Below are 18,796 nucleotides of genomic sequence, written 5' to 3'. Positions count from 1 at the left end.
AATATCTCAATCTCAATTCATGCAAAGTATAAAAATAGCACTTAATATAAATATTAATAATGTTTATACATTAGAAAAAATAAACTGAACTGACTCACTAACTTTGACTAACTATGAAGTCTCTACTAACCAAAGATAGGTGCCGAGACAAGAGCCACGACCACTTGAGTATAAATCAAATAACATTGAACTAACTACAATGGAGCCCTCTGAAAGTGAGGAGGTCTCACCAACTACTGGTGGAAAGAAATCTTATTGAACGTCTGCTAACATGAGTACCTAGATGTGCATTATAAAATGGTGCAGCGCCAAATAACGTCAGTGTATGGAATGCACGTTACATAATAAAGCTGAATGAAAATACTAAACTAAATTAAATACTCATTCTAAACGCAATATTGAAAATACCTTGATTGAAAGTTAAACAATGCAAATGTAATAGAAAATCCTCAAAACTTTATAACTGAAAAATATATAGTAATATTTTAATACTGAAAATAAAATAACTTTACTTTTCTTGGGGAGTTTCTCTAATCGACAACCTGATCTATGAGCCTCGTGATGATACAACGTCATGCCCACGTTGCTAGAGCCATCCTATACCTTACTAGGATATAGGACAACAACTTTAACTTATGAATCCATCTATTAGGCCTTCTTAGAGGCAATGAGGAGTCGCTCGTATTGCGATGCGATCCCCTCCTACAGTGGCTACGTAGTTTATGGGGCTTCAAATTATATGACTTTTACCTAAGTCGATGTTCAATACTACTCTCAAAATAATGCAACAAATAATAATGCTCATGTAACATCTATGTTGAGATAATACTCAAAAAAACCTCGTTAAGAAAAAGTGATCTTTACATTACTTTGCTTTACTTCACTTAAATGCATTCTGAAAACCATTTATGCTCTTCTCAAAATAGACCTCCTTTCTCAATGCAAAATGATACAATTGGGATCATTTGTACTATGTTAAACTCCTTTTCAATGAGACTTTAAAAGTATTTATGAAGTCACTTAAATTTCCAAGTTCAATGCATAAAAACAATTTCACACGGACTTTAAATTAAATTATCAATAACTAGGGTTCATCTGATCAAAAACATAAATAATAATTTCAAGAAATCAAACAACATATAGTATCATAATTTTGATTAATGAAGGAAATTAGTCTTTACCACGTGAAATACAAATCAAACTCGAAATTCATGGAACTTTGGGTAGAACTCTAGACTTATACCTTTGTTGACTGAATTTAGATGTAGAGTGTGAGAAGGAACGTAGTCCAACAATATGATTAGCCTTACATACGTGAAAGAATGAAGTTCTTGAAGAAGATGTTGAAAACCCTAGATTTTCTCCTCTTGAATCTTGCGCTAAGACTTGGGAGTGATTATGAGAGTAAATCGAAGGAATAATACTGATAAAGACCCTAAGTAGGTGTTAAATCGTCGGGTTTAGACTTAGAAAGGTAGAAAAAGATCAAACTAACTCTCATTAAAACATTGTCAAAGTTGTTTACACGACCATTTACCGTCCGTAGAAGCTTCTACGGGCCGTAGGAGCCAACCAGAGAAACTTGGCTAAAATATGAGGTTCTGGACTCAATTCTATGGGCCCAAACTACGACCCGTAGATGGTTTTACGATCTGTATTTGAGTCCATAGGAATTGGACCCAACATCTGTCTTTCAAGACTTTTTCCACGAGTTCAAGGTACGGTTCGTAGACCCCATCTACGACCTGTAGGTCAGGTAGTATTGACTTTGAAAACTCTGTTCTGGTAGCCTTTGGAGAAACGATCATAACTTTTTACTCCGTACTCCAAATGAGGCAAATTTGGTAGTTTTGTAAGGAAGACTCATAAACCTTTAATTTGATAGGTTATGGGTCACTTAACTATTCGTATTCTAGGAGATATGATCATTTGAAGTTGACTCAAATAAAATCTTATATCGAAATTCAATCGGTAAAAAAGCTTTTAATTCAACTTTGTGCTAGACGATTCGTGTGACCTTAATTCATCTCCAAATCTATTCCCACAATAAATAATTGACATTAACACCTATGTAAGATTGAGAATCATTTGGTATGACCCTATACGCATATGAAAAATGGTTCGGGTCTTAGCTTAGAAATTTTCGAGGTGTTACAGAATTACATATATTGTTGCAATGGTACTAATTTGGGTCTAGTCCACCAAGTGTGAAGTGGAAGATGTTGGATAATAATTTTGGATCGTAGATCGCCTAGATTGACCCAACCCATTTAAATGAAATAATCCAGGAGGAGATTAGACAATTTTTTTTCTTTTCTCTTCCTGCCTATATATCTCTCTTTCAACAGAGAAAGAAGATAGGTGAAAATTCTCCCTATATTGTAAAATATAAGAAGACATCTAATTTGTGAATTAAGGCTTTCATTTCCGGTGATTCAAAGTAGACTTGGGGCAAATTTGTTTGGTAGCAAGTTTAACAATTCTTTCGCTGCATTAAGGTACGCAATTTGTTGTTCTTGCTCCTTGTTTATTCTAACAGAAGCTAATGTTAGACTCTTGGATTCCAAACCACAGTAAGAAGCTGGTGAACTTTTTTCTATTTACAAGTGATCTTCTGCATTTTACCCTTTGAGGTTTGCTTTTCTAAATGCTGCCTAAAAATGTGTTGTTTTTATCATTAAGCTCTTTTCTTCATCAGAATTGTGAATGTTGAATGGAAAAAAAAAAATAGCCCCACGTAATCTTCTTGGAAAGGCAGCTCAATATTATTTTCTCTAATTACATTGTGCTTCTAAACAGTTGAAAGCCCTCAATATATTATTCTGCAAGACCTGCAATATTTTTCTAAAAGAAGGAATATAACTAGCGACAAATTGCATGGCGTCAAGTTCCAGATGATCCATGGCAAGTCATAACCATAGAAGATATAAACTGCAGAGTGAGTACATGAACATGTCAGATAGAGATGCTGTTGGGAATACCGCGACAGGTAACACCTGGACCAGAAGTAGGTAGCAGCAGTTCATATGGAGGAACACCAGCACCACTTCGGTTTTTAAGACGGTTATCCTTGTTTCGTTGGTTGATGGTATCTTCTATCTCCTTTAATTTGGCACAGAATCTTTCAAAAATCTTTAAAACTTCATGATCATTTACAGAGAAACTTTGAATTTCGTGTAACTGATACATGTATTCCTCGTCAGCTGAATGAGTCGACAAGGTATCTTGAACAGCCATAACTTTAGTAGCTTGGAGTTGAGTAGCCAAGGATGAAAGAAAAGTGTATTCCGGGTGAAGAATAAAGTTCTCATAGCTGGGATCATCTTCATGTGGGATGAGCTTGCGCATAAGGGTAGGACGGTTAGGTACATAACCTCCAAAAGGGTACTGCCCAAAGTTTATTGCTGCATGTTGGCCTGAGGCAATCCAGATCATTGTGGTGAGAATGCCAGACAAGTCTTCTTTAGTAACAAGCTTTGGCCACCAAGGCTCATTTTTCTTATCGGGGTGTCCCTTGTTCTTGATCTCATTCCACCAGCCCTGGAGCTCAACATCAGACATGACAGAATTACGCTCGGAATAGTAGTGCTCAACATAGGACTCCACATATTCTTTTATGGCAGACCATATGAGAAGGCCGTCTGCTGCATAAGGGTAGTCTTCAATCACAAGTTTCACCCCCAAAGGCATCGATGTATCCTCCACAGCCATTCCCCTTAAAAGCAGTCAAAGTTGTGTTTATTAGTTGAAAAGTTGCAATAATCAGATGAAACAATAAGGTTAATCTGAGCCTGAGCACGCAACACAACTAGTTATATTTCAGGGTTTAAAGATATGTCATGATTGAGAAATTTTACCTTCTTATTAAATCTGCGGGCAGTGCTTCCATATCAAACCGCCACATGCTCTTGTAAGCGGCAGAGCTTATTTCCATTGAATATCTTCCAGGACTAAAACATGCTTCAATAACTCCACCCCCATTTATCAAACTCTGCCTTGCAAGCGCATTGATTTCAAGGGTGTAGCGCATATGAGGGTGAAGTAGCTTGTAAATTGGGTGCATTGAGCTAAGATGTCTATGGGTTGCAATGATATATGGTTCCATACAAGCATGAGTCCTTAACCTGAGAATTTAATTTTACATGCATAGTGAGGTCTCTGACTGATAGAGTCAAAGCTAGAGAAAATATTCATGCAATGTCTTTAAAATCTTCCAGCTACCGTTTCAGATCTATTTCAAAATGGTCAATGTCAAGTCCAAGGTTCCACCAAAGTAGAAGATTATTAGATTTTATGAAAGCACAATGAGAACTAACACTGAAAGGGCTCTAAGCTTACCAGTGGTTCACCAACTGATGGATGCCAGCGTCATTTGAACAAACATGTGCTTTGGCTAAATTCCAGATCCAGTGATTGGTTGCATCATGTCCATGGGAGAATATACGCTTGTTCCTAGGTGAAGAAGGTGTTGGAGGCAGTGAAAGTTCAATGATAATTGGCTTTAGAACACCTCTGGATGTGTAGAAGAAAAGTGTTCTAGATGCATAAGCTTTTCTCCCTGGCAAGGTGTTCATCTTCCCAATAAAAGGCAAAAGCACGTCATGATAATCAAGCATAAACAATCTCTTATCTTGAATAGCCTGAGCAGAAAATTTTAGGTTAGAGCTGATTTACACATAAAAAGAAAAAAAGCTAAACCAGATTTCCCAATTAACATTTAGGAAAAGGATCACTACCTCTTCAACACTCATTCCATTAAGCTCTTGTTCTATAAGATCCCAGGTAATAGCTGAATCAGGGGGACCATAAACAGCTGGATCTAGCTTGCTAACAATTGGAAATTCCTGTTAAATATCCACAAGCTTAATGATCATCTAAAGAAAGATTATAGTAACTGATTTAGTACAAAAAATACTAATAAGAAATTACCCTCAAAAGTTCAATGTTGACAGGGTTAACCCCTGCTAAAGCTTGTCGGGCAAACTCATTATCTCGCAACCAAGCAAATCTATCCCCTGCAAGACAAAAACCAGAGTTTATGATATATCACTCCAGAAACAACTGTCGGAAAGAAATAGAAGGATAGCAGGTTTCTGATGGCACATAATCTAGTAGACACACAGGACTCCTCAAGTTACAACTTTCAACAATGCTAAATGATACAGGTAAACATGTATCAATGAAAAAGTAAATGTGTGTGCTTACGTCTGATTATAGCAGGAATCTCGTACTTGAGCAACCTTTTGCTGACAGAAAATACTTTATCTAAAGTTTCAGAAAGAAATTTGTTCTTCTGTTGATCATTATCATCATTCAAGACAACCCCATCCTTATAGAGTTTATCTATGTCAGTGAAGTTTGTAAAGGGAATGTCTGAGCTTGACAATGTAGCCGCAATTAATGGTACCAGGTTATGTAGCAGAGCTTTCAATCTTCCAGCTGAAAAAGTATTTTGCTTAATTTCTTCAAAAGTTTCATCTCTAGGGACGTAAACTGGATGAGGTTTCTCTATTCTTCTCTCTGCAAGTGGATCTTTCAGCATCCAAAGATCAAGAAAAAGTCGGTATAAGAATGTCGCAGAATTGGGGCAACAAACCTAAATGAAAAATATACTCATCAGCACAGTACTCAGTACCTGTCTTAGTTGGACCTCTACCAGTCCGACAACGCCTAGGATAAGGTTTCTCTTTGCCACCTACCAGTGGCCTAGCAAGATCCTCACTTTTGTCAGGATTGCCTAAATCATTATAAACATCATAATCATAGATTCGTTCATGTAGCTTCCTCTCGCCTTTCCCATTTCCACGAATGCTCAACAAGTCTTCACGTCGAAGATCCTTGATGCCAGCTGGTGTTTGAGATGGTAGATATGCCTGTTATAAAATGCAGCGACATCCTTGATCAGGCACCATTATCTGCTTTGCTAATGAAAATGAAAAAGTAAAATCATTTGAAAATATGTGTTACCTGATTTTGGAAGACAATTCTACTCTCTGGATTATCTTTTAGAGAGTGAATCCATGTATTAACACTAAAGAATACAGGACCTTCATTAAAGCCATGAATAACAATCTGCACCAAGTGTATCTCTTTGTCAAGGAGATTGGTAATAATGATAGCTCCAGGATGTCCAAAATCGTGTGGTACAGTGAAATTGGCAGCATATTCAACTATATATGGATGATCAGAAGGCTTGGACAACCAACCCCTTACATAAGACTCCGCAAACTTTCCCGACTTGGTAACTGTGAGCAGAAAATAGTTTTAGTACCTCATTAACCTCAGAATACTACTCATGTAAAATTAACTGCCTGTAGAATGGAGTTAATGTTCTCTGCTCCATTCCACCACACTAAATGGAATCATTATGAACTAAGTTTGCAACAGACTGTGTTCCCAACCAAGTTTTTCACAACAGGAAACAAGACAACTGAACAAAAAGGCACCCCGAAATACTAAAAGGTAAGAAAGATAATACAGTTAAGGGGAAAAGGCACAAAAAGAATGGATGATGACGATATATATCTGCACTAGGTGCTTTCTACTTTCCAACAAACCATATTAACTTATCATAATTGAGTGATAAAATCCATGAGAGTGTATAATAATTAATGATAGCTAACTAATCAACAAGTTTATGTGCAAACACATTTCATGCAGTTATTAGTTTGGTGTACACACCATGTACCGATAAGTTTTTTCCTTCATTTTGCTCCCTCAAAGAAGCAAAATAATTTTTTAGGTTTGGGGTGCCCAGAGAGGCTTTTTAAACTCAATGATGCTTTCCTTATTATTTGCTATGATTGCTTCACTGTTTTCTTCTTCTTTTCTTGGATTTATTGCAGTTGAGCCAAGGGTCCACAGATTCCACTGTATATGTTGTGGGATGGGGTGGGATGGAGGTGGGGTGTTCAAGCAAGTCAATTAACCAAACCAACCCAAGAAAGCAAAAAGGAAAGAAAACAGAGAAATAAAGGTGAGAAGTTAGATCAAAGAAAAACATAAACTATAGAACTCAACTCATACAATAGTAAACTCAAAAAGAAGAGAAGAAAAATTCCCATATAAGCAGAGTAAAAAGTAGAGATTTGAAATAAAACCAGGATCAATGTCTTGACTAATGAGCTGAATCATGATTCCCCTTCCAATCCCATTCATTAAAGACTCCCACTGATCTTCAATCTTGTCAGTAATCTTCTCCTTCATCTTCTTCCTCAAAGTAACCACTGCTTTCACATTTCTCCCTTTTCCAGAAGAAAGCAACGACCGATTACTCTCCTCCCTAGATTTCTCCACAAAGTTTGCATCTTTCACTGTCTTGTTGTCATTTCCACTTTGAATCACAGCTTTAACTTTACAACAAGACTTGTATCTACAAATCTGACTTATTTTCTTTCTTCTGATGATCTGGACATGTTGGATTTCTGAGCTAAGTGGAGTGGATCTTGATTGAGCTGTAAACATCATTAAACCCTGTGTGAAGAAATTAACTATAAAAGTTGATCAAAAGGGATTTATGTATGAAGAAACAAGGGTGTGACACATTTGAAATTTATTACTTAGTATTTTCCAACAAACTTGTTACTCCTAGTAGTACATGCTTGTATGGGAGTCATTTAACTAACAGTTATATGTGGTGTGTTCGAACAGAAATTTTTTATCGAATATTCAAATGACTCAACTGGATCATCATCGACAACTTTTTAAGTTTTTTCTTTTACCCTTGGTTGGGTTGACTATACTATTACAATAATTGAGTATTACTTTTCCGGGTCATTTGGTAAGATGTATTTAATATATGTATTAATTATGATATAATTTAATTTTTTGTTTGTTGTTTTCAGTCTATATATAATTAATACTTATATTATATATAGTATTATAAGGTGTATGATATTAATATAATACAAGAATAATTAATACATGAATGAATATGAATAAAAATAAAATTATTTTTAAATCACCAAATTAATACAATAGATAAAAAATAATGTTAATTCCTATATTATGAATACATTATATTCATACAATTTTTATATACTTTACCAAATGACTCATTAAAGTTTAGAACGATTATATGAATATTTACTTTTGATAATATTCTGTTAAGCGAAGATTTAAAATAGTAGACCTAAGAATCATAAAATATGTACTAGATTTATATATTGAAGTGGAGCAAATCTAAGATCGAGTAGGTTAATAAAATGCAGGATGAAGGGTAGGTGGAAGCATCATGATATCAATCGAGTAGACCATGTCACTAACTGTGGCTATAGATGCAAATACAATAATGCAACACTGCACAACCCGATGTCACATTTCCTTTTGACAGAATACATCATATTCTTAAAAAATTATCATTAATTTTTTTATTTTAATATTTAAAGTATAATATCTTTCAATTAAATATTTAAATACATGATAAAATATATTTCAATTAAACACCCAAATACATAATAAAAAAAATGACATATATTGTATGATTAATTTATAATAAACACTTGAGAATACATAAATTTATTTTTTAAAAATAAATATAACCCGAAAGTATTTATCACTTTATCATGTGCTCAATTGGAACATTAATTCAAACTTAATACATCTCATTGTCAGAATATTATATTTAGATACTTGAACAAAGTGTTCTTCCAACTGAACACATCAACTCCCAATAAAGTATTTCAATTTATTTTTTAAAAAATAATAATTGTTAGTTCAGTTAACCACATTATGTCATTTATTTAATTATACACATCAACCTCAAGTAGAAATGTCTGAGGGTTTACGACTTATTCATACGAATGCTTATAATTAAAAGAAATGACATATTTTATGTGACTAACTTAACTATCTAATCAACGAATAAAACACAATTTTTTTCTTCTAAAATTTAAATAGAGTGTATCTAATTGAAATACCTTATTAAGATTTGAGGTGTTCAATTAAAATACGAATTAGTTTGAATTTCTAAATAAAATATTTTGATAAATTTAACTATTTAAGTATATGATTATGTATTAATGGAAAGTTTTAAGGGTCTTTTTTTCTGTGTGTCCGCAATGTCCAATTCCGTGCAGTGTAACATTTTTTCCCTATATTGTGGCAAGCCTTTGGGGCCATGAGTAGGGGAAGATGCATGTGGACATCCTTAAAAGAGTGCATATTTCATTAAGGTTTCAAAAGGACCCTTGCCAGCGTCCACCCAACTCCCCACATGATAATGAATATATTATATCGTACACAAAATTTTTTCAAGGGGAAATTACGCGATATGACAAATCTTACTACTATATTACGCATTTAGGGTATAATTTAAAAATAATTATGGCTCGCAGCAAACATAGCTATCTATTTACGCGGTATGACAAATCTCGTTTGCCAAATATACAAATATATATGTATATTAGTTACAATTAGACAATTTTTCTGACAAATATACATATACAATTCGACAGATATACATATACAATTCACCTCTCTCTTCCCTTTCTCGATCTCGCTCGCCTTTCTCCTCCCTCTCTCGATCTCGCTCGCCTTTCTCCTCCCTCTCTCGATCTCGCTCGCCTCTCTCCTCTCTCCTCCTCTTTCTCAATCTCGCTTGCCAGATATACAAATATATATGTATATCAGTTACATATGTATAATTTTTTGACAAAATATACATATACAATTCGCCTCTCTCTCGCCTCTCTACTCCCTCTCTCGATCTCGCTCGCCGCTCTCCTCCTCTCTCTTAATCTTGCTTGCCAGATATAAAAATACATATGGGTATAACATTTGTATAATTCGCTATAGCTTTTGTATAATTCGCTTCAACATTTGTATAATGGCAAATTTTATGTTTGCCATTATAAGTATTTAGGAAAACTATACTCATATGGAGTAATTATGCTTAAAAGGTTTGTCATATCTGAAAATTCTCGTTAATTTAATGAAGAAAAAACAAAAGATCACTTTCCTCGAGGAACACATTTGTGATTTAGCTTATGTTCAAAATTAATTTATAATAGCTTTTTTGTTTTAATAATGTTCTTTGCAATATTAGGGAATAAAGATAAAGAAGAGAAGGGTCGGGCAAGGGGTGGTGGGAATCATGACTTCCCACCAACATCAACATATGAATGGAATTAGATGCTATGTCAACTTGATATATGAAATTGATACTTTTATATATATTAAGGTAATATGATAGATTGATTTATAAATTTAAATTAAATGATATTTGATCTTATTTTCACCTTTTCAATTATTCTTGAAATAATTTAAAAATATTATTTTTTGTCATTTAATTTGTTTGTCTCCATCACTTATAGTTATTTATTAATCATTTAAATGACTAATAAAGTTTATAAGTTATTTCTTCTTTCATTTTGTTTTTTCTTTGATTCAACCTTCACTATTGGTCGTTATTTGCCTGGTTTATTATGAATTCTTTCCAATTTAGGTCAGCATATTTTTTGGGTAGTAACTAAAAATTGTAGGTTAGGTCAGGCTCAGACGAAATCTGAGTAAAACGAGGTCTAGGACAATCCGAGAATGGATTGGGGTTAATGTCTAAGCTTATATTGTATTTTCTAGTAGCTAAGACGTTAAGGAGTCCGTAGGAATTTTTGGAACTGAAATCAAGTAAGTAGATCGAACTTGGAGTGAAAGGGTTGTTTTAGAACGTCAAGGTTCGAGGGTGTGTTGCGAAATAGAGGCTTGGAGAAGAAATTTTAATTTCTATCTCAGTGCAAGCGGCTATAGAGGGAAGAATCCCTCTATGGCAAGGTTGCTATAATGGGTTGGTGGCCGCTATAGCGGTCAGTTGCGGATTTAATACAAAAAAGTCTCATAATCACTCTTTATTCTGCAACTCGTTCTTGGAAAAAGAAAGGGCGACCAAAGTTTTCCACCAATTTTTTTAGTAAAGGTAAGTTAATTTCTCCTCTAACTTGTATTTTGATTCTTAGACCTTAGAATCTATGATGAAAACTTTAGGGGAGGGTTTTTAACTTGAACTAATGGTATAAAAATTCCTAGTTTGGGTGGAATGATCATGAATATGATCTGAGTTAAGATTTAAGTATAATCTGAATATTTTAGGCCATTGATCATTGATTTTTTTGTTTCATTATTTGTTTTAGACCAAGATCAAGCCAAAGCATTATGAAAGGGGAAAGTTCAAGTTCTGTAGAGCATTCAGGTTTGTTTTGTTATAGGTGATGGTTGATGTTTTTCCGTTTATGTTGTATGTGTTTGTCAACTACTTCGTCAGTATTGCATGAATGATAAATAATTAGGAAAAAAAGGAAGAACATGACTTGAAATGATAAATGTTGTCAATCGCGTGTAATGGATATGTGTACTTGTGTGTACAAGTGTGTTTGACATTCATTGTCGTTGTGGTTGTGATGTGTGTGATGATTGGACCGAGTATCATGCTGGTACCTATTTATAGTAAATAGGGTACTACGCCGGTACATATTTATAGTTGTATTGGATACCTCGCATGCCAGTACACTAACTAATAGTTGGATCGGGTACCACACCAATAAACTAACAATATGTGTGTGGATTTCATGAGAGAACCGGGTTGACTGTTGTGTTGTGGTTGTTTCATGTTTGTTGTGCATACTAATTCATGGAAAGGATTGGTAGTTTAGACTTTGTTATAATGGTGAGTTAAATTGGATATTATTTATTTTACAAAGTTGTAGTTGCTTGATTCATATTTCACATCTTGGAACTGGCCATATAACTATAAAAGCCTACGGTTGTGCATTGATACTGCACTTTCTCTTTCTTTATTAAGTAAAGAGCATATTAAGACGACTTCTTAGAGACCTCAACTATGAGACTACCATTAACTGAATTCAAGGGTAAACTATTTCGTTCAGGCTGTGGTGAATTCCTCTTAGTTCTTTTTCCATCTTTTCAGAGATAAATATTTTAGATTTTATTAAATTTTCTTGTTTGGGGTTGTATCCCCTTATTTCTAGATTTAGTTAGAGTTTTTGTACAATGACTTTCAGGATCTAGGAAATTAATTTCGCGCAGGTTGGAGTCATGATAAAGTTCATATAAATGCCCTAAATTCATTGATCTCATTGTATTAAAGTGAGTTTAATAGAGTCTTGCAGAACAATACGTAGGCGTCTGTACGTTTTCTGCAGAAGGCTATAGAACTTTAGGAAAATTCTCTTCTTTCTTTCTTCGTGCTATGACTTCATTTTAAATTGTATCTGGCGATCCAAATTAGTATCTAACCTTCTGCAATCTTCTTTCCGCAAATGGTTGACACACGATGAAATGACACAAGGGCAGTAGCTCTAGCGGCATAGCCAGCAACACAATGATGCTACAGATTCATAGGTAGGGGAAGAGCTAGGGGCATAGGGAGAGCGACATCCACTAGGGGTGGAGCTCGGATGTCGCTGAGACGGCGATTGAGTCAAAGAAAGACCCCCCACCCCAGAATAATGTTGAGGAAAAGGTTAAGATTGAGGTTGAGGGGGAGGTGGAGCTAGATGGGAAAACTTAGGTTAGGGGTACAAGTGTTTCTCCCATGTCTTCTGAATCGGTTCAGCATGTATTGGCCTTGTTGAGTGAGTTGGCAGGCACTGGATCCACACCCACTATATCGACTCCTCATGCTCCAAGTAATCAACTCTACTAAAAACCACAAGATGGAGGGAGCTTTGGGCATTGATGTTGTAACACCCTCTAAAAATATTGTATATGATATTTCAATTCTCGATGAAAATGATACAACTTCTATATTTTGAGCATAACTTTTCATAGGATGGTCCAACTTAGGTGGTTCAAATTTCTAAATAACCCAACATCATTACCTACAATGTTTTTATCATATTTTAGGTTTTGGAGATTAAGTAGGTCAAATAAATTAATTATAGAAAGATATAGTGTTGTGACGAAATGGAGTATTTGTAGAAGAAAAATCATATCTCACTGCAGGATGGTCCAAATCGGTTGATTCTTGAATGACATAAAAGTATATTCTAGAGGAACAATTCATATGAGATACCAAATCCTAATGAGGAAGTTATCTTATTCAAACCAAGCTCCAAAAAGTATATTTTGGTAAAAGAAGGTTTATCTCACCAACCATGAAATGATCTAGATCCATTTGACATCACCCATGACATCAATAGTCCTCCATTTGACATCACCCATGATATCATAGTCTTTCATTAAATTTTCAGATTTTTCCTTATAATTATTTTAATTATTGTTAGGTCTCTTCTTCACACCTATAAATACCCACCTTATTTCATCATTTTGTTCATCAAGCTTTCTTAAGTAACTCATCTCTCTATAAACTCCTTTGCTCATTTTCAAAATATAATTTTAGTTCTTAGTAGTGTAGAAATACTATTTCGATGATTTATATAGTCCAGGTAGTACACAAAATGCTCCGGCGAGGAGAAAAGGCTAAGATTCAAGAGTGTTCATTAAGTCCTTCGATTCTAAGTAATGCTTCAGATTCTAGATATTTAAGGCTTCAATGAGAGTATTCCTTCCACTCTCATGCCTAAAGTATTTTGATTATATGATAAAATATGTTATTTTGTTTAAGCTTTACTCTAAGTTATGTGGTGTTTATCCATGAGTTCTTCCACCCATGTAGTCCAAAAACTCTTTCAATTAAATCTCTTAATTTCAAGTAATGTTTTCTTATGAGTAATTCCTATTTCTACTTAATAGCATGAATCATAGTTAAACGAATAATTATTGGTCTATTTTGATGTAAAATGATTTCATATGTATGAATTGATGGTTTGCAAGTATTTTCTCTATTTATCTCTTTAAAGATTCTTGAAATTCATGGTGGGTTATTTAAAGCATGATTTTTAATTGATAAATTTCAATGTGTTTATGCATAATTTCATTTACATTCATGTTTGAAAGTTGAAGTATTTTGAACCCACCTAGTTTTATTATATTTTCAATGAAATTTGACTTGAAAGCTTTGACTCCAAGTGAATGTTTATGAAAGCAATATCAATGATCAAAAGGGAGTCTTATGAAAAGAAAGAATGATAAAATGATATGAATGATGAATTCTTTCTGCAATAAGGACAATTCTTGCATATTTGAATTACCAAAGGTTCTAATAAGCTATTCTATCGAATATGATGTTTTGAATTCTCAAGCTATATGTTATGACTATTTTGAAGTATTAAACTATTTTGTGAAATTGACTTAGCATCGAATTGGTCATTAACTATGTGTCAACATAGGAGCAATCCTTTGTCTCATTAACTTTGTGTCAACATAGGAGCTCTTGTAGGCTTAGGCTAATGGATCCACAAATAGCCCTTAAAGTTAAAGTTAAAGAAATGAATGAAGTTGAAGGAGTTCTACCCAACAAGTAGTCTCCCCAGCTAACGTAGGGAATTATATTGGATTCCATGTAATAGTTCGCATGGTCTTAAATATCGGTTATGGTCATTTTCCCATAAAATGAATGTTTTAAAGGATATCTATGTGCTTGATTATGCAAGCATTGCACTATATTTTATATTACATAAATGTTTTAATGTTTCCTCAATTTTCATGCATGCTTACATACTCAGTACATTCAAAGTACTAACGCATACTCTTTTGCCTACATGATATCACCATGTAGGGACTAGTGCTCTTTCTCGTTCTCCTCCATGTGGCTAGTTGAGATTTCGTTTGAAGACTACTTTTGGTGAGTTCCCATGTTTCGGGAATAGTACTCATTTATATTTCTAGCTTATGATATATTGAGATTCTTAGACACTTACTGTGACATTTCTTTCTATTACGATTGAGGGCGAGCTTGGGAATGGACTTGTCTTAGCCTTGTTAAATCTAAACGTTAGAGGTATTATTGGACATATGTAAGTTGAATATTTACTATTATGATTTCCGCTTGTTTATTTATTGTCATTACCTATGAAAGGCTAAAAAAATGCTAAGAGGCTTGTTTGAGGTACTTTCGAGTTCCTCGTTCATCATGTCACGTCTAGGCCCTAGGCTTGAATCATGACAAATGTAATCTTCCATCCTTTAATGGGCCCTATGATGATTGGTATACAACATGAGATGCTGACTAAGTTTCTTTTGTTAAATCTACCAGTGTTTCAGAGTACAAAAAGTGAGGATGCATTTGAGTTCATCTTAGATTTCAATGATAGACTGCATAAGCTTGGCATTGTGCAATAACATGGGGTTTAGTTTGTGAGCTTTCAGTTACAGGGTGAAGCCAAACAGTGGTGGAGAGCTTATGTATATGTTGATAATTAGCCTTGCCTCCATTAACTTGGACTTATTCCACGCCTTTTTCCTTGAGAAGCACGTGCCTTTTACTTTGAGAGACCAAAAAAAGGATGAGTTTCTGGCTCTTGAGTAGGGTAGTATGACAGTTGTAGCCTATGAGGCTAAGTTTCATGCCTTTTTCCAATTTGCTACTCAGTTTGTGAGAACTGAAGAGGAGATGATTTGTTTGTATGTGAAAAGATTAAACACTGACTGATAGGTCTTATCTGTGTACCTAAACATTACAAGTAAGAGCTCAATGAGGTATTAGATCATGTTAAGAGAATTGAAGGAGTTTGACAAGTTAGGCAGGCCAAGGCATTAGCTAAAAGGTCCACTAATGTGGGAAAAATTTAATGGTTCTTATTCTACAGGTTATGGACAATATGTGTATTTAGCCGCCCGAACCATTCTTCCTTTACCGCTTCTTCAGGTGGTTACTCATGGGTTCCACAAAAATCTCTGACTTAGGGTGGTCAAGGGGCTTCTTACTCATTAGCCAGCAGGCCATCACTCGACCAGGTATGCTAAATTATGGTTAGTTAGAATACTTTAAGAGGGAGTTCCCTCACAAGCAAATAGTTGTAATTCCCTCACAAGAAAATAGTTGCTCAGGAACAACAAAAGGTAAATGATGTGGCACCAAAGGATGAATGTGGTAATGGTAGAGGATGCTTACAGGGTGGGTGATTTGTTCATCAGGGAGGCTGAGAAAATAGTAATAGAGGGAGAGAAGTGGCGCAGCCAGGTAGAAGGGTTACCCTTAATGATGATAGAGCACCATAATATGCCTTTCCAGGTAGGACTGAGGTTGCGGAGTCTAACACCATGATTACTAGTACTATTCTTATTTGTGATTGAATGACTATTATTTTATTTGATTTGGGATTTACTTATACATACATACATACATATATTTATATATATATATATATATATATATATATATATATGTTATGTTTGCTTTGAGTATTGACTTGATATGTGATCCTTGGTGGCCCTATCTTTGTTTTACCCCAATAATAGAGCTTGTTGTAGTTACCCATGTGTACTGTACTTCTATGTTGTATTTGTGGGCTTTCAGACTTGAGCAGATTTGGTCATTTTAGGCATGTATAATTTTTGATGTGATCTTGGGTATGACTTGGTTGTACCCTCTATTATGCTATGCTAAATTGTAATGCTAATATAGTGACTCTAGAGAGATCGGGTAGGGAAAGACTAGAGTAGGAATAGGTGTACAAGCCTAAACCTATAAAGATCATATCCTTCATTTATGATAGTAGGCTAGTGGGAAAGGGTTATTTGGATTATTTAGCTCACCTTCATGATGTTAGTTGTAACAATACATTTCTGTCATTATGGATAAGCCAACAGAGAAGAAATTTGGACCGAAAAACTTTTGAATAATATCTTAGAAATTTTGAGACTAGGCCAAACTTATATGAAATCTGTGTCAATTGAGGCTAGATAAATTGTGGTTGATTTTTGAGTTTGATGATTTGAGATACTAACTAAGCGTTAAGGAATTCATAGGGCATTACGGAAGTGAATTCGACTAAGTAAAAAAAAAGGGCAGCCCGGTGCACTTAAGCTCCCGCTATGCGTAGGGTCCGGGGAAGGGCCCGACCACAAGGGTCTATTGTACGCAGCCTTACCTTGAATGAAGGGTTAGAATGTCTTGATTTTATGTTGTGTTGCAAAATGGGGGCTTGGGACATAAATTATTTGTTTCTGTCTCTGTGCAAGATGCTATAGCGAGCTAAATCCTACTATGGAGAGGCCTCTATAGCGGTCTTAGGGTTGCTATAGTGGGACTATGATGGAATTGTAATTCAGAAAAGTCCCAAAATCATTTTTATAGCTACAACTTTGTTCTTTGAGTGCTAAAGACTACCTAGGGCTATTTTATTTCAGTTTTCCACCAATTGTTTTGGTAAATGCAATATATTCATTTCTCTAACCTGTAATTCAATTCCTAGACCTTAGAATCTATGAAAATTCTCCTAGGGGAAGGCTTTGGCCTACAAGAAATGGTGGAAAAAGCCCTAGTTTGGGTGAGATGATAATGAAATTGGTCATGAATTAGGATTTTGATTTAACTCGGGTAATGTAGGCCATTGTTCATTGATTACTTGTGTTCTTTGTTTGGTTTAGACCAAGAACGAGCCAACTCATTTAAAAAAGGGGAAGCTTCAGTTCTTTAGAGTTTTCAAGGCTTGTTTCGAGGTAGGTGATGGTTGTGTTTTTTCATTTTTATTATATGTGCCTATTAACTATTTTGTTAGGGATTGGTTGCATACATCTTATGCTTCTATAGATTGTAGAACTCATTGAGTCAATTTTTAATTCCCAAATGAGTTTATACTATAATGAAAGGGTCATGATTCAGTAGTTAAGGGTAGCTTTAGTTCTTGTCTTAAGGCTCTTATTTTGGGTCATGATAGGTAGAGAGAGAGTGACCATTCCTTGTTTTGATAAACTGTGGCATGCTCAACCCATTTTAGGTTATATTGGTGTAACCTTTGGTAGGAATGAATACCAATGAGGATATAGAGATGATAGGGTAGACACGAAAATTATTAAGTGATGTTGACTTCAAGGGAGCCATAAAGTGGTTAGAATAGTAGGTGTGAATGTATGGTTGTAGATATGTGAATGATTAGTAGTAGTCTATTGATGACTTCTTGTTAAGAGTTTCAAGTGAGTGTATTAGAGTTGTTATAGAACTAGGCTTGAATGTAGTGTTGATGGCATATGGGTGAATGTACGATGCATTATGTGTTTCTTTATTAGGTATCGAGGTTTGTTGAATATGGGTAATAAGGGGGTAGTACTCTTCGGATAAATATTCCTGTAGAGGTCTAGGATCCTAAGGCATATTGACAAAATGGAATATGAGTTAGACTTGCCATTTTAGTTGTCTTTGGTTCATCCGGTATTTCATATGTCAATGTTGAGGAAGTTGTGGGTGATCCAAATTCTATTGTGCCACTAGAGAATGTGAGTATTGAAGAAAGTTTGACTTACGAAGAGATCCCGATTGAGATTTTAGACTGACAAGTAAAGAGGTTAATAAATAAAGATGTTACATTCGTCAAAGTGTTATGGAGGAATCAATAAGTAGAGAGTGCTACATGGGAAGCGGAATCGGACATGATGAATCGTTATACGTATCTCTTTCTTTCCACTCGAGCCTAAAGGTACTAAGTTGTTCATGATAAAATCGATTAAACTCCTACGTTCCAGTTCCATGTGTCATACATATACACGCATGATTCATGAAAATATTTTTTTTGTCAAGGACTATGTCTTATGTTAAGTATGAAGTTTACATGTTCTATGCATTTTTCAAACTGTCCTCATATTCATGTTGGATTACTAGTCCTTTTTCCATGTCTTTCCTATATTAGGTGAATCTCATTCGAGGAAGAATGTTCCCAAGGGGGAGATATTGTAACATCTCTCAAACTGCTCTCAAGTGCCTTAAGAATGCCTTGGGAATAGG

At 34.9% G+C, this 18,796-nt stretch overlaps 1 protein-coding gene across 1 annotated transcript; it reads right to left on the bottom strand.

Moving 5' to 3' along the window:
- Positions 1-2,703: 2,703 nt before the first annotated feature.
- LOC129880438 (lipoxygenase 6, chloroplastic) lies at positions 2,704-7,682 on the bottom strand. Its single transcript, XM_055954473.1, has 9 exons — positions 7,101-7,682; positions 5,968-6,245; positions 5,636-5,873; positions 5,206-5,532; positions 4,930-5,015; positions 4,737-4,844; positions 4,339-4,640; positions 3,858-4,124; positions 2,704-3,715 (listed from the first exon to the last, which is right to left on the bottom strand). Exons 1-9 carry the CDS (start codon positions 7,465-7,467, stop codon positions 2,956-2,958), a joined length of 2,733 nt encoding a protein of 910 aa, XP_055810448.1. The 5' UTR covers positions 7,468-7,682; the 3' UTR covers positions 2,704-2,955.
- Between the last annotated feature and the right edge of the window lie 11,114 nt (positions 7,683-18,796).

Source organism: Solanum dulcamara, chromosome 2 (genome assembly GCF_947179165.1).
Source record: "Solanum dulcamara chromosome 2, daSolDulc1.2, whole genome shotgun sequence".
NCBI classification, from domain to species: Eukaryota; Viridiplantae; Streptophyta; class Magnoliopsida; order Solanales; family Solanaceae; genus Solanum; species Solanum dulcamara.
Note: the sequence above shows the minus strand (reverse complement) of the source record. Positions and strands in the feature narration are given on the sequence as shown.

What these genes read in the sequence shown, in the direction of transcription:
- LOC129880438 (XM_055954473.1), bottom strand. Translation starts at nt 7,467, where the DNA reads ATGATGTTTACAGCTCAATCAAGATCCACTCCACTTAGCTCAGAAATC. An exon ending in TAGAGGTCCAACTAAGACAG is followed by an intron (nt 5,533 to 5,635) that starts GTACTGAGTACT and finishes GGATGCTGAAAG; the next exon opens with ATCCACTTGCAGAGAGAAGA. An exon ending in GATTCCTGCTATAATCAGAC is followed by an intron (nt 5,016 to 5,205) that starts GTAAGCACACAC and finishes TTTGTCTTGCAG; the next exon opens with GGGATAGATTTGCTTGGTTG.